General features: G+C 38.5%; 1 protein-coding gene across 7 annotated transcripts in view; it reads right to left on the bottom strand.

Moving 5' to 3' along the window:
• Positions 1-290: 290 nt before the first annotated feature.
• Positions 291-15,330, bottom strand: part of SNX14 (sorting nexin 14) — a 54,155-nt gene continuing 39,115 nt past the window's right edge. For 4 of the 7 annotated variants that reach the window (XM_071443663.1, XM_071443638.1, XM_071443611.1 and 1 more), the window contains 11 exons: positions 14,383-14,466; positions 14,146-14,246; positions 13,745-13,856; positions 11,967-12,007; positions 11,685-11,804; positions 7,345-7,468; positions 6,633-6,797; positions 5,470-5,565; positions 4,675-4,766; positions 4,464-4,520; positions 291-1,108 (listed from right to left, as the gene is read on the bottom strand). In XM_071443663.1, coding sequence (XP_071299764.1) covers positions 1,070-1,108; positions 4,464-4,520; positions 4,675-4,766; positions 5,470-5,565; positions 6,633-6,797; positions 7,345-7,468; positions 11,685-11,804; positions 11,967-12,007; positions 13,745-13,856; positions 14,146-14,246; positions 14,383-14,466 — 1,031 coding nt within the window. In that variant the 3' untranslated portion in view covers positions 291-1,069. Of the gene's footprint in view, positions 1,112-4,463; positions 4,521-4,674; positions 4,767-5,469; positions 5,566-6,632; positions 6,798-7,344; positions 7,469-11,684; positions 11,805-11,966; positions 12,008-13,744; positions 13,857-14,145; positions 14,247-14,382; positions 14,467-15,330 lie in introns of all 7 variants that reach the window. The other 3 variants (XM_071443630.1, XM_071443601.1, XM_071443594.1) reach the window with 1 other exon arrangement.

Raw genomic sequence — 15,330 nt, 5'->3', positions numbered from 1 at the left:
GCACTGACAGAGCTGTGCCTGCACACCAATTCTGAGAGTGGCAATAACTGCTTGGCAGAGCCAGAAAGGAGAGGAATGACACTTTTACCTTCCTTTGACAAACAGAAGGAAAAGGTCTGCAACAGTAATACAGATGAGTTATATTGACAAAGAACACCAATGTTGCATTAGATTGGTGAGTTTGTGAAAAAGGAGAAAATATAAGTTTGAAAAGAAAAATTAAGGAATGCCTATTAAAGCATCTCTGTATTGTTCTGCAAGTAAAACTTTTATAAAGCCACACATAAAAGTCCTTTTCAAAATGTCTTTTATAAAGGCTGGGTCAACAAATTAAGACTTACATAGAAAAATCTTCCACACATTTTTATATGAATGAACTTTTATAAAATGCTGTGAACAGACTCACATCCTCTTTTCTAAACCTGTAAAGAGGATGTCAGAAAAAACCCACAAAGCCAGATAAGAAACTGCAAAAAAAATTCTTTTCACATCCATTATTATTTTAAGAGGGCTTTAGATTTGAAGGTCAGGTGTTGAAAAGACTCAATTACAAATGTGATTTTCCATGCTCACAGAAAGATGAAGGCTAAAGACAGTTCTGAGATTAGTGATTATTTCCAATAGATTCAATCATATACCTTTGTTTGGGAAAAAAAAAAAAGGATTTGTTAAGACATTTTAAAATAACTTAATGGGAGCATTCTACAACTTCTTCCAAACAATTTTTCTACATATACTTTCAGGAAGACATCCAGTAATTGCTCTTTTATCAAAGCATAAGTTGGCTGATTGCCCAGCTGTCTCTTTTGATGTCATCCTGTAATTTCATTCACTGAGAGATTTTGGTGAAATTAATTAGACTTTAACTGGTAATAGCTAAAACAAATTTTAAATTAAAAGTACAAATATTTTATTTACTTGCAATTGGTATTAAATTTTAATATCTTTATTGCATAAAGGTATTTTTTTAACTTAAATTTTATGTTATTTACAACAAAATATACAAGGCAATGTTAAAATGTCACATGTCCATTACAACAGGGCACAGCAGATCCTACTGGGTGTCCACTCACATCCAGCTTGACACAGAGCTTGCTTCCTTTGGACCCTGCTAAACAGGAAAGGGGGAAAATTTACTTATTAAGTTTGAAAATGTGTATTTACATAGAAATGACTGAACTGAGCTGCAACGATTAATGGTATCTGAAAACATCCACTTGAAACCAGAGTTAAGAGAATGGATTGAAACCAGAGTTAAGAGAATGGAAGGCTATTGAGTTTTTAATATGATTTCTCAAAATAGGTGTTTTCTTCTTTCTCTAGAAGTTCGCACCTCTCCCATTTATAACTGCTAAATACAGTTTTTTTAACACAGCAATTTTCTGCTCTGGAAATTGTACTGGAGAGATATTTTTTCGATTGGATTTCTTTCCTTACACTGCCCAGAATGCTTTTTCCCTTTCAGCTGTCCCTTTTCCTTGTATCCTGTCTGACAGACCCCCAAGGGACAGGCTGTACACTATCTCAGGATGTTTCCAGCTCTTGGGGCTGGCTGACTTACACGTGCTGCCATCAGACACAGCACACACCGAGCGATCCAGCGAATATCCGCACAGGTACGTGCAGCAGGAAATGCCTGCAAGATACCAATCTCAACAGTGGAAGCAGACTGACACCCCCACTAAGGAAAATATTCCCATTTCTCCCATCACTGTTTTCCCTGCCAAAGGAGCAGTGCTCAAAACAAAACTTCTGGGATGCTCAGTTTCCCCTTTACAAGCTGACTGGCCAGAAACATTTTTCCATTCTTCAGTGTAACTACAAAAACATTTTGGTGTGAAGCAACTCAAAAAGGACCAGTCAATGCTGAAAAGAGAGAACAGGCATTGGATTGATTCCCCCAATACATACATGCATGGATAGCTAAGTAAGAACCAGTCATTACTTTTAAACTTCCCCACTGCAGTTGTTAGGAAGAAACAATTCTCTTTCCAAGTGGCTTCACAGTGACAAGTGTTTGCCGTGGTTTTGGGAAAATGTTTTTAGGGCTCTGGATGAAAACCACTGCTATCCCTCCACCCAAACCCTCTCCACCTTGCATTTCCCCTCTCAGTCCTGATACACAACCAGGTCCCACTGCCAAACATCACAGATGCAGATGTTCTGTATTGCTCTCAGTAAATAGCTCCAGTTCCCAGCTGAAGTATTTTACTTCTTTCCCCTACTGAAATCAGGGCCAGAGATTCCCTTGCTTTGTCCCCATCAGCTTCCGTCACAGGGGACAGGGGGAGCCCACCCCTCACCCCTGCCATTTCACCAGGAGCAAAGGTGGCACTAGAGGCCTTTCCTCAGCAGGTGGTTAAGAAACACTGCAGAGCAGCGGGGCAGTGTCATGGTTAAGCAGGAAAAAAGGATAGAAAGAAGCAGAAAACATGATCTTGATTTACCTTGAATAATCTTTCTCTTGGTTTGTTTTTTGAAGAAAAAATATTTTTCCCCATTAAATGAAACCACAGCATGGCTGGGGTTGGAAGGTGCCTCTGGAGGTCACCTGGTCTAGACCTCAAGCAGGGCCACCTAGAGATGCTCAGAACCATGTCCAGACAGTTTTTAAATACTTCCAAGGACGAGCATCCCACAGCATCCCTGGGCAACCTGTGACAGTGCTTGGTCACCCTCACAGTGAAGAAGTGTTTCTTCATGTTCAGAGGGAACCTCCGGTGTTTCTGTTTGTGCCTGGTGCCACTGGTCCTGTTAGTGGCCACCACTAGTTCTGTCTTTGTACGATCCCCTCAGTATTTATAGACACCAGTAAGATCCTCTGAGCTTTCTCTTCTCTAGGCTGAACAGTCCCTGCTCTCTAGCCTCTTCTCACAGGAAATATGCTCCAGTTCCTTCATCATCCTCATGGCTCTCCACCAGATTCATTCCAGTATGTCCATGCCCATCTAGGAAGCCCAGACCTAGACACAGCACTCCAGGTGTGGCCTCACCACTGCTGAGCAGAGGGGCACCATCACCTCCCCTGACCTGCTGGCAGCACCGCTCCTATTGCAGCCCAGGATACCATCAGCCCTTTGTTCCACTTTGTGAGCTGGCTGGCCCCATCCTAGCACCTGGGGCTGTTCTTCCCCAGGAACAGGACTTTGCACTTCCCTTTCTTGAAGTTCATGAGGTTCCTGCCAGTCAATTTCTCCAGCCTGTTTAGGTCCCTTTGGAAGGTAGCATGGCCCCCTGGTGTATCAGTCACTCCTCCCAGTTCCGTGTCATCATCCAGATCATTAATGAAGATGTTAAACAGGACTGGAGCTACAACTGACCCCTTGGGTAACTCCATGTTACTGGCCTGCCTCCAACTAGACTTCATTCCATTGATCACCACCCTCTGGGCCTGACTGTTGCTTTAAAGACTATTTAAATGCCACTCATTTTTTCCACAATCAACTGAAGAAAGACCAGTGCTCCAATAAATATATATAATTAGCTGCTGAGATACAAAACCAGTTCAGCTGAGTAAAATAGCAGGGCTAAGTCAGGTCTTTTTTTCTGCACTCAAGTTCCCAGGCTACTTCCTTGTTCCCTTAGTCAGCTGTCTGAGCATTGGCTGGAGGAGGGCAGCTACAGAGCTGACACAAAGTAGGTCAGACTTGCTGAGCCAGCCTCCTTTCACTAAAAACAATGCAAGTGTCCTGGCTTGTTCCAAAACCTTGTACTTGTTTCTGTTTGTCATGCAAAACAAATCACTGCTGACACTCTGCAGTTGTCAGGCACAGGGTTCGTGCAACGAACATTTATTGTTAGTGAGGGGGCTTTTAAAATTTGTTTGGGGTTTTGTTTTTTACTGGCAAACTAGCAGGTACTTCCTGCTTGCCATGAAGACCAAACTGTAAAATTGCTATGTAAAAATCTGTCAAGTTTTGATACACACAAGAACAAATATCAGATAGATCACAAACCTAATGATACGCATTTATACAGCCATTTCTCTTGTGCAAATTCTTTCTCCTTTGTCTGGATAGCTGAAGTTAACATTGCAGTGACCAAATTAGAGGTAAGAAATCCTCCTACCAGATATTCTCAAGAAAAATACTGCAGCTTGACCTGAACTTTGCATGCAGAATTCCCTTCCTAAATTGAAAAATGCATAAAATAGAGTGGAGACAAATCAATCAAAGAGAAAGGCACAGAGATCCCAACTGCTGGTTGATCTGTCCAAGTCTCCTGAAAGGCAACTCAGACTTGCTGCATGCTGAACAATCTGGGCTCGAGGTGATTTAGAAAGAGCTAATTAGCCAAAATGTAAGTAATCTGGATTTCAGTAATTTCAACATACTAGCAAAACACATAATTTCCCCCAAAATTAAGAATTAATATTAGTAATAACAACAGCAAAAGTGCACCACTGATCAGACTCAGTAGCAGCTTGAAGAATTCTGCAGTTCTTGAATGGAGTTAGCACATACCTTACTCAGCTCTGGAAAGAGCTCTTGAATCCCAATGTCCAGCAGAACATAAGTTAACTAAAAGAAAATATAGAAAATTAAGGACACTCCAAGGCAAAACTACTGCTTTTTATTCTTGATTCTGAGTAAGAGCCCACTCCTCTACTATATCAAACATTCACTTTAGGAAATCCTGTGCCAGAAGGCAAGTTTGTCACACATTATGAGGTACCTGTTTGTTGAGCACTGGTTGCTGCAGTCCATCAAACAGAAGCCTGATGCCTTCATATTTAGCCTCTTCCCCAATGCACTTGCCTATTAAATCTAGACCAAATTCCAAAAACAAATATACAAATCATGAGGAAATACTGCAAAGCAGCTTTATGATGCAGTTATAGAATTTGATTAATTAATAAGAAAAAAACTGTTTAAATTAGAGTTCAATTTCTTTTCTGTCTGAAATGGTAAATGGAAAAAAACCCCACACTTCTGGGTTCATCCTTTTCTCCTCCCTTTCCTTCAGGGCTCCACACCTAAATAATTACTACACTTTCTGTAATATTTGTAATATTGTTTTGTTCTAATGCACTGTTTAATAAACCACAAGTGGATTTTAAAACATTAATTTTAATTAAACAGGCCCCTCTTTCCTAGTTTATACAGTGCAAGGACTCAGATGTACCTTCCAGCTTAATGATGTGCCTTTTTTTTAACACAGTTTTCATCTGTATAAAATACAAACCATAGGAACATTCTAAAGATGAAAAACTACAGTACTAAGTACATGTTAAAGCCCTTGATTTCCATCACCATGTCTTTATTAAATAATCACTATGCTACAGCCTTAGTCAGCAACAGTTAAATGACAAAACTGAACTGCTGGGTTTTTACACCTGGTATTCCAGCAAACTCAAATCCCAGCAGCCCAAGTATCATTTGATTTGGAAAGACAGTGTGACTGTATTTGGGTTAAATATCTGCTTGAACAATTAACCACACTCATACAGGCAGTCATGGAATACAGAACCTGGAATGTATCTCATCATTTCTTCAAAAGTCTGCTTTGCTCGTTTCTGTTTGTCCTGGGGAGAGCGAGGCTCAGTGTTCTCACAGAACACGGCATCTGCAGAGAAGACACATTGAAAAAAAAATGTATCTTTAGGCAGCTACACATCACTGACATAGAAATGTGTTTTGGATTGTGGCTTCAAAACTGAACTTCTTCTCTGTATTGTCTTGATTAGAAGGGAATTCTAGTCTTGTCACATCATACTTTTTGCTTACATTAGCCCGATCAAACCCAGAATACCCCTCCTGTTTGAAGAACAATCATCTTTTCACAATTTGTTTCCACTCTTTTCCAAGTTTAAAGAACTCTCTTTAAATGAGAGTTCTTATAAAATTTCTCATAAAATTTAAATGGATCAATTCCATTTTAGGTTAGTTATGATCTCCTTAATCACAATTTCCCTTATGCTTTCAAAACTATATGCAGTATTTACAGCTTGTGCTAAAACACTGTCTGGAACTGTCAAAAACTTCGAATTTACCTATGAATGAGGAAGCAAGTATTGCTATTAATCTGAAGTAACAGGTGCTCAGTTTTGGTTTTAGGCTCTCCTTTTTTGCCTTTCACAAGCTTCATTTTTGGTTTGGTAAGGACAGAGCTATCCTGAATCCAGAGTTTTGGCCAGATGCATTGTTTGGATCAGAATGCAGTCATGTAATACTCTACAGTTGTGAGGCAATTTATAATTTTTTTAGTCATTCTTCTCTTCCCTTATCTGAAGGTCAGGAACACTCAAGCCCTCTCAAGAGCTGACCACAACAAAGGGAACCAAAAAATTAACAATAAAAGACTGATGTAGAACACAAGTGAAGTAACTTGACAACTTCATGAAACATTTGCATTGATGTACTAAACCACTTTATTCTGTTTTTCTTGTTCTTTGCACACCCAAGCAAATTACTATTCATAATAACTTTCTGTAATCATCACTGACAGACAACATAGGTGGCTTAACATCTTTCCACAACAAGCTCTGAAGTTAGTCCAGGCCCACCTGATTTTCAATACTCCACCAGTGTTAGTCAGCATTGCGAAGTTTAGCACTCGGAAACTTCACTGAAGGGATTTCAAACACCAGACTAAAGCAATATTTTTTCATCAAAGATGTAACTATTACTGACCTCTCAGCAGTGTTATCAGAGAAACCAAACGGTGCTCCTCAAATAGTTGTTCTAACTTGTTATGCAAGTAATAGTCTGTGTAGAGTTCCAACGTGTTTTTGAAGAGAATTCTTCCTCCCATCAAGAGATGATGCAGCCAGTCAGGAATGCGGAAAACTACCCTACCTGCAAAGTCACAGCAACATCTATGAGTAGTAACACATATGAGGGTCTCCTGCTATTCATGACAAAAGAATCATTTATTCAAAAGAAAAGAAAGAAAAAGATTGCAAGCAAGAAAAAAATATTTCAGTTTTGTTAGTGCAGCACTGAAAATATCAGTATTCTCCACAGTGCTTATCAAATACTTCCTTTAGCTATTTCTATTAATTTAACAATTCCAATTCCCAGAGTCTACCAGCAGCCTAGGCAGACCTGAGAAAAGGGATGAGACCTACTCTCATAAAGTCATACTACTGAGATACAGAAAGATGGAGACATAACAAAGCAACTAAGCAATGAAGAATGATAAATGACATTTTAGCACCACAATAAATAAATAAAGTCTTCTAATAATGTCTTCTAAGGAATGACCATGTCTCTAAGTTGTATATTAGCTTCAAAGTGTTGAGTTATATATGACTGCTACAATAGGATTTCATTTCTTACCAGAGACTGTGAACTTCATATTTGTCATCAAGTATATGAACAATTAAGAGAAATCACTTCTTACCAACATACATTAAGTAGTCATAGACTCCTTCTACAGTCATCATTTCCAGGAAGTAGTTCTGATTTTGTCGCCTTTCTGTATTCTCAGACCGGTTTGCATTGTTCTTGAATAGATCATTAAAAAGCTAAAAACAGAAACGTAAGACTGAAGCCACTGCATTCAAAGGCAAAAGGATAGCCACCAGTTCTTTGGATTGGTTTGTTTTTATAAAAGCAGCTTCTTTCCAGAGCTTTCAAAGAACTGATCAGGGCTGTTGATTTGTTTCATTGTTTCTGGTTTAGTTTTTTAAAATGCTTCACTTTCCAGTAAAGAGCACATCACATGCTGCCAAGATACATAACAACCAAAATACCTGGATTCACAACAAATCAGCACTGGGACACTAATTCATGAGCTTTTCTGCTCCCACTACCTTCTTCCAACCTAAACAATTGCATGACTGTATGCATCTAGATTTTTGTCATAGGCTCTGATTTCCTTGATGCACCCTGCTCTGAAAATGAGGGGCTAAGACAATACAGAGTTTGTCTGCCTTAAATCACAAGGGAAGCCTACAACATCAAAGTACTCCTAAAAGTTCCTGTTGGCTTCCACTTTAAATAAATACAATGGTTTCTAGACAAAATATACGAGTTTTTTACATAGAGAAATACCTTTTTCCCCTGCCAGTTTAATTATTTATAGTAAAATCTTCATGAACTAACATTTAGGTTTCTTTCCATTTATCTAATTTCTCAATTATATTCCTTTAGCCTTCTATTCTCCTATGTCATCACCTTCCTCCCTGATCCCTTTATTTCCTTGACTTTGGTTCTTTCTGAAAAGATACCCCAATTCTTGCAAAACTCCAAGAGGTTCTTCCCTGCATAGCAGAAGAGGTCCCAAACCACCTAGGTAGCAGTCCTTGCCTCCCCTGCCCCCAAGTCTGTGAATCCTAAGAGAAGGAAAGGAAAAATCAGGACCTAAATCCTGATGCTTTCCATGTTTAGTATCTAGCAATCCCTACTAGTAGTTTATTTTAAAATAAACTTACCTGCAAAATAGTTAATCTAGATATAAAATAGGATTTATACAAGATACTCTGTATTATGAAAAGAAAGTTCAAAAGTTTATGCCAGGGTTCTAAAAAAAATCCTAGAATTAAAAGCAAATGCAACATAATCATAGAATTGCCTAGGCTGAGGTGATTGCCACTCAGAGAGGTTTTTTTACCACTCCCAAAATAGCATTAGTTCCAAGGAACAGGAAGTAATTTGCTTATATATGGTTCACCTTCTGTACTGCAATTCTCCCCAAAATAAATGAAGCCAAAAACATGCAAATCACAACATCACTCAAGTCTCTAAAGAGAATGTTTTGCACTCTTAGGAAAAACTACATCAGGACATCTGGCAAGAGTCAGGGTTTTGACCTGAACAAAAGAGAGGGCCTGAAGGAGTAAAGTGCTGAGCTGCTGGTATTACCTTCACAAGGTTCACTCAAACTAAACAACACCAACTTATTATATAAATTACACAGAAGGGTAAATATGGCTAATGCACTGGTGGACGACTGGTATCCAGGAATGTAACAAACCTAAAAATAACACATAATTATTCACACCTACTTTATGGAAGCATCCCTGGTAGGTTGCTTAAAAAACTCCATATAAACTGAAGTCTACATCCTCCATAATACTGAAACCAGAACAGCAGAAAAACCTTAGCTGTAGTATTCTAACTTAACAAGAGCCTCCTTTATTTTTTAGATACACCTGACCACCTGACAAAGGTGATACATACTGAGCCAACTCAAAGCAACCCATTGTGCAATGCAGACCTAGGTTCAGTGTCTGGAGGCCAAACTAAATCATTCACAGCAATCTGGTAGGTAACCTATAAAAAAATCAAACATGAAGGCCAGCTTAGGGCAAAGCTTGATTTCAAGTGCTATTTCCTCTTTCACCCCAAACCAAAAGCACCATCTTCTGAATGCTGACTGTACCTCCATACATGGATGATCTGTGCTGCACCTTAAACACTAATGGTTCCTTGATCAGAGGCACACTCTGAAAGCATTTCAGAATGCAATCTACAATGCACTGCAGCAGCCATAATACCCAGTGGCATTAGACCTCTACTTCCATGTTTTACACTTTCCAGTATCTTGGCAGAGAAGAAATTCAAGTGAAAAACACACAACTGGTTATCTAGCACAGAAGTTGAGATTATACTCACAACTCAGATAAGCACAGGATTTTGCTTTAGATGTTTCTGTGCATGTTAATATTTGAGACTCACACCACAAACCTCAATGCTGTCATTATTTGTATCTTTAAGATTAAACAGTAATTATGATTATAACCATGCAATATTCTTAAAAGGTTTACAATGAGGAAATTCCATGAATTAGTATTGATTAATAATGGTAGTCAAGCTCTTGAAGTCAGTGAAAGACAAAAGGTCTGTATTAAGAAAAAAGACCTAAGTAACCCCTTGTACAATAGGCTACTATGCCTTATTGGGAAAAGCAAGCAAAGGAAGCATGAATGCTCATAGAAAGTGCCTTACAGAAAAAAAAAAATTACTCAATGGTGAGTGAATATGCAAACATACGCCCATACATTCCAGCACAGGTGTGAACTGTACAAAAACAATACCATGACTATGAACAATATCTACAGCCAGAGGCATAAACCTCTCTCCTGTTCTTCCTGCTCATTTAAAAAGTACAGAGGACACCAAAAGAAAAAGAAGAAAGATTTTATGTAGTCTCTGAATCATATCAGTCAAAGCGTCCACGTCTTCTTCCAAGTAGCTACTCAAAAACATTTATTATACTGCTGGAGTTCCAAAACCAGCTTTTATTGCTGTTGGCAGGCCATCACAAGCCAGCAGAACAATGCCTTTATTGGCATCTTTTGCAAAGTCTGCATCAGCTGAGAAGTCCTGACCTATTATAGCAAGTCTGACAAAAGTATGTTCAGAAGATGATCAAGCTGCTTACAGACCTTCAGAACCAAAACATGACCAGAAATCCTGCTAGTGCCCCTAGGAGGGGGAAGCAGAGTTTTTTGCTCATTTTTTTTTTTTAACTAGGCAGGTTAGTAACTCTTATTTCTAGTGGATCTGATACTGAATGAAATCCAATTGCTCCTGGTTATATTGGGGTTGACTACCCACTTTCATCGTGCATTTTTAAATAGAAGTCTTTCCACCAATATTTAGACCACACAAACATACACACACCCCAGGAACACTCAAAAGAAAGGAGCATGCAGAAGATCTGTCAGAGGATTAGGCACATTTCTGACTGGGCCTGCCCAGACAGACCTTCAGGCATTTCTTATTCAGCCTGCTGAGGAAGAGGGAGCCTGCAGGTACCTACTCATGGCAGCACTGGGGAACGTGCATTGTAATCTCAGCACAGTCCAACGTGCTGAAATTGAAATAAACAGACCTGTGTCAGAAAAGACACATGAGAGCACTGTGGCAATACAAGCATAAGCTGGAAATCAACCACCATTTACCAAAAACCTGAGGAACTCTCTTGCTCTGAGATAACATGCTCTTTTCCCAAATGGGCACTTGGGAAGCACTAACCTTTCGTCTCTTTGGCTGCCTGCCAGATCCCCACACAAACTCCATGCAGGCAGCTCCCACTGTCCTGAACAGACATCTGGCATTCACCTCCTTCACCAGGAGTGAAGTGCCTTGCTGCTGCACAGCAGTTACTGCACAGAATCACAGAATGGACTGGCTTGGAAAGGACCTCAGAGATCATCTAGTCCCAATCCTCTGCCATGGGCAGGGACACCTTCCACTAGACCAGGCTGCCTAGTGCTCCATCCAGTCTGGCACTAAATACTTCCAGGAATGAGGAATCCACAACCTCTATGAGCAATCTGTTCCAGTGCCTCACCACCCTCACAGTTACACATTTTTTCCTTTATATCTAATCTAAACCTACACTCAGTTCCATTTCCCCTTGTCCTGTCACTAAATGCTCTGAAAGTCTCACTCCATCTTTCTTGTAGGCTTCCCTCAGGAACTGGTAGGCTACACATCTGCACAAAGATGTCACGTCTCACAACAGAAGTGAAAGTGCAGAACTGAACGGCTCAAGTCTATGCCACACACATCTGGGGAGTAGGAAAGTGCGTTGCTCCAGAGTCTACTTTTGGTCTGGCCTTTGGACTGAACACCCTCAGTGTCTGCATTCCTAGACAGCATTCTCCTGTTTGGCTTCATCTGAAATAATTTTAGTTAATGAGCTCTGAGACAGCTCCCTAGTATGAGAGAAAATGTATGGTCAGTTTTCCCCACTTGTGTAAAATGGGAAAGGAACATGACTTACTGTACCTTCTTGTTATTTTCAGAAGTGGGACTCAGAATGGTAAGTTCAGGCCTGCTTGGTTTAGGCTTGGGAGATTCACAGGAGTTGATAAAATTCATGATGAATGGCTCCAAATGCTGACCTTTCTGAAAAAAAGATATGAGTGACTTGTCGCTTGCATAATTATAGAAAAGTGAAAACAAAAACAACAAAAACCCAAGAATTTTCAAACAAAGTTTTGATTAGCCTGTAACTCAGTAATCTCATAAAATTAGCTAATGAAAATATTGGCAACTCGAAAAACTCACCTCTTTCATTAGCTTTCCTGGAACAGATTTTATGATTTTACCTACAATTAGAAAGAAAGAAACAAATATTCTCTGTTATCACTGTCTGATTTGAAAGATATTTTGCTCTGCTAGATGTTATGTACTCATTGTAAATCAGTCATTTAAAAATACAATAATTTTAAAACATCTGCTTTTTTTTCATTTGGCACAAAACCCTATGAAAACAGTCTTGCACATAACCAGCTTTTAACCTAGTGATTATTACTCTTCAAGAAAATATACTTAGAAATATACAGATTATTAATATGAATACTTTTTTAAAACCCCACAATAAAGTACTGTAGTTCTACCTCTTAACTCTTTCAGAGTTTAATCATAAATAGCTCTAACACTGTAACAATAGTACTGCTTCAACACCAGTACAGGCAAAATTCCTTGTATTTAAGTTACTCCTAAAATCATAAACACTTATCACAGAAGAAATCAAGATAACTCAGATTCTCCTCTTCCTGTGGAAAAATCAGCAAATATGGAGAGATTCTGTGGTGAACCAGCCTCAAAAACCCTGGTGAGTAGAATTTTCTAAAATGGACAGGTTACAGCCATGGCCTGAAAGATCAGCTCTTATGTCCTGATAAGCCTATCAGGATATGGCACAGGAACTTTGAATGCTGAAAATGAAAGTGTCTAGGACTAGTTTTATTTTAAGCACTACAGTTACAGAAATATTTTTCCTACTTACATGTCATTAAATTTGGAATTTACACTGAAAAGTATGTACAATGATCAAATGATAACAATAAAAACTCTCATCCTCACAAAAATGCCAAGACTTGTTATAATGCTCTTTATGGAAGTGAAACATGGTCTCAGACAGGAAATGCATTACAGTAACACCATAATTATAAACTTTTATAAGGATGTACAGCTGGATCTAGAAGGGAGACCTGAAACAAAACCAAAACTTTTTGACTGAAGGCTGAGAACAGAAATCTCAGTTAACAACTCATGAAGCAGACCAAGAGAAGGGCTGCCCCAGCAGGACCACACCGTGACCAGGAGCTGCAGAAACGCAGCGACGCAGCTCAGACACGGCTCTCTGGGACCACAGCCACAAGTGGCACAAGACATGGAGACAGAATGGCCATGAGGTTGACCTGACCAGCTCAGGCCCACTATTCTGAGACAGCTACGTTGCAGCCAAGTCACACTACAGTCAACTTTTTTGATTTATTATGAACTACTGTCATTAGACATTAGAACTTCTCAATTTCCACTTGACCTGCCTGTATCACACACAGAGATTCTATTAACTAGCTCATGTTAGAAAATATCTTAACACCAGCTAATACTAGAAATATCAAATACTGGAGTTTTCAGAATAAAAAAATAAGAGGAGTTTATCAATTAAAATCCAAAGGTAGTTTTGTAAGTGTTCATGCCATCTCATCCGCAAACAATGACAGACACATGCAGATTTGATCTGTGACAACACTGTAAATTTTCTTGAACTATGCAATTTATTAAGAGAAACCTTATCTTGCTTGCTGACACAAAAATTCAAAAGCCACTTAAGCAATTTTTTCCATTACTTCAAAATGTCTTTTTTCTTCAAGGAAGAAGTATCAGCATATCTTCCTCGCTGACCTATAATTTTAGGGGCTGTAAAGGAGAAGAGTTCTTATTTCATACATCCACAAGAGTTATCTATTCATTACAACAGTCAGTCACAGAATTCAATCACAGCATCCACAGCATTCCTATTTGTCAGCATAAACAAGTAGCATATTACATACCAAGATTCACATCAGGCAACATTTTATCAAGAAACTGAGTCTCTCCTCCATTAGGGGATAGGAAGTCAGCTAAAAGCTGGCTGTTACTTAGTTCTGGATGTTGCAGAAGTTTCTTTGAAACAAAAGGAACAAAGAAGGTATAAGTACTTTAAAACTAACCTTAAAAATCCATTTCTGTATAGTAAAAAGAATTCAAAGAGTATTATACTGTCACAAATATTGTCATTTGTGAGAGATTTCTATTTTCAGTCATGTGAAACTTTAACATTGCCCGCTTGAATCCTTTCTGTAACTGAAAAGTTACTTGGAAAAAAACAAACCACCCCCCCCCAAAATATTCTTTTATTAGTTTTATACCATTAGTTTTAGAATATTCTTTGCTCCAAATGTTTGTTTAATACCTGCAGATATTCCTGAAACTCCTCTCTCTTGGATTTTAAGAACTCATAGTTCTTGGGGCCAATGATTCTCTTTGAGGGAAGCTGAGCATCAGGAAATGTACCTAGTAAAGATAGCAAGGAGTTTAAATTATTCTTGTAGTGCAGTAAACACTGATTTTATTATTTTAAATTTAATATAAGTAATGAATGATAATCACAGCAGGGAGAAAATGACTTTCCAAATGACAGACAACGTACCATGAAATTCTGTAAGTTTTGATTCAAGCACGTAGAATTCAAGATACCTCCTGTAGACAGACCAGTGTTCAGGTTCATGTCCAACTGATGAAAAAAAAAAAAGTTAAAAATAAACCAGGTTTTATGGCACCTGGAAGACAAATTAGGAACAGCAAACATATGCTGATTATCATAAGAAAAACCTCAATGACATTAGCCCCCTGTTGTAGTAACATAAACCTCAAGGTACTTTTAATGTTGCAGTAAAATGCATAACTGGTAGACAGATACAGTACTAGCAAGGAAATTATCATTTATGGAATCACTACAATCTAAACAATGGAGTCCTGCATAACTTCAACATTTATGATGGCTGACTACATTAGAAGTATTTTCCAATGTGGAACCAAATGATTTACAGAAATAGTACTTGCTGAATACAGTCCTCTGCACCACCAACTTGAATGCTGATGATTCTTAATCCTATCACTAAAGATATCTCTAAATGCCTCTTAAATACTTTCTACTCATTGTGGAGGTATTAGTCTCACTAAGATAAATCCCAGTAGCCTTAGGATGATGCTGTTTCCACCCTCTCCATATGGATGCATTGCTATCCAGATACCGGTAAACAGATACTAACTGCACGCCACAATGGCTCCTAATAAGCACAGCATTTTCATTTCCTAAGAACTAACTTTAAGGGTATATAAAATATTATTTGTTGTTCATTATTCCAAAGTTCAGAGTGGGTGAAAAAATAATATGACAGGTGTTTATTAATATGAATTTTAATATAAGTATTTTTGGAAAGAGAGCATTTCAAACTTTGGTATGAAGTCTAAATAGAACTGATTCATGCTGAGGAGTCAGCTCTCAACTTGCAAATGCTAAATGTGATCATTTATCTCCCAAACTCATTTCCTCAGAAATTTCAAGCCATTATTTTGAAATCAGAAGAACACATAT

The sequence above is a fragment of the Agelaius tricolor genome, unplaced genomic scaffold (assembly GCF_023055355.1).
Source record: "Agelaius tricolor isolate 1412-34295 unplaced genomic scaffold, bAgeTri1.0.p SCAF_1, whole genome shotgun sequence".
In the NCBI taxonomy this organism is placed as follows: domain Eukaryota; kingdom Metazoa; phylum Chordata; class Aves; order Passeriformes; family Icteridae; genus Agelaius; species Agelaius tricolor.
The sequence above is the reverse complement of the archived record's forward strand: the minus strand, read 5'-3'. Positions and strand labels throughout refer to the sequence as shown.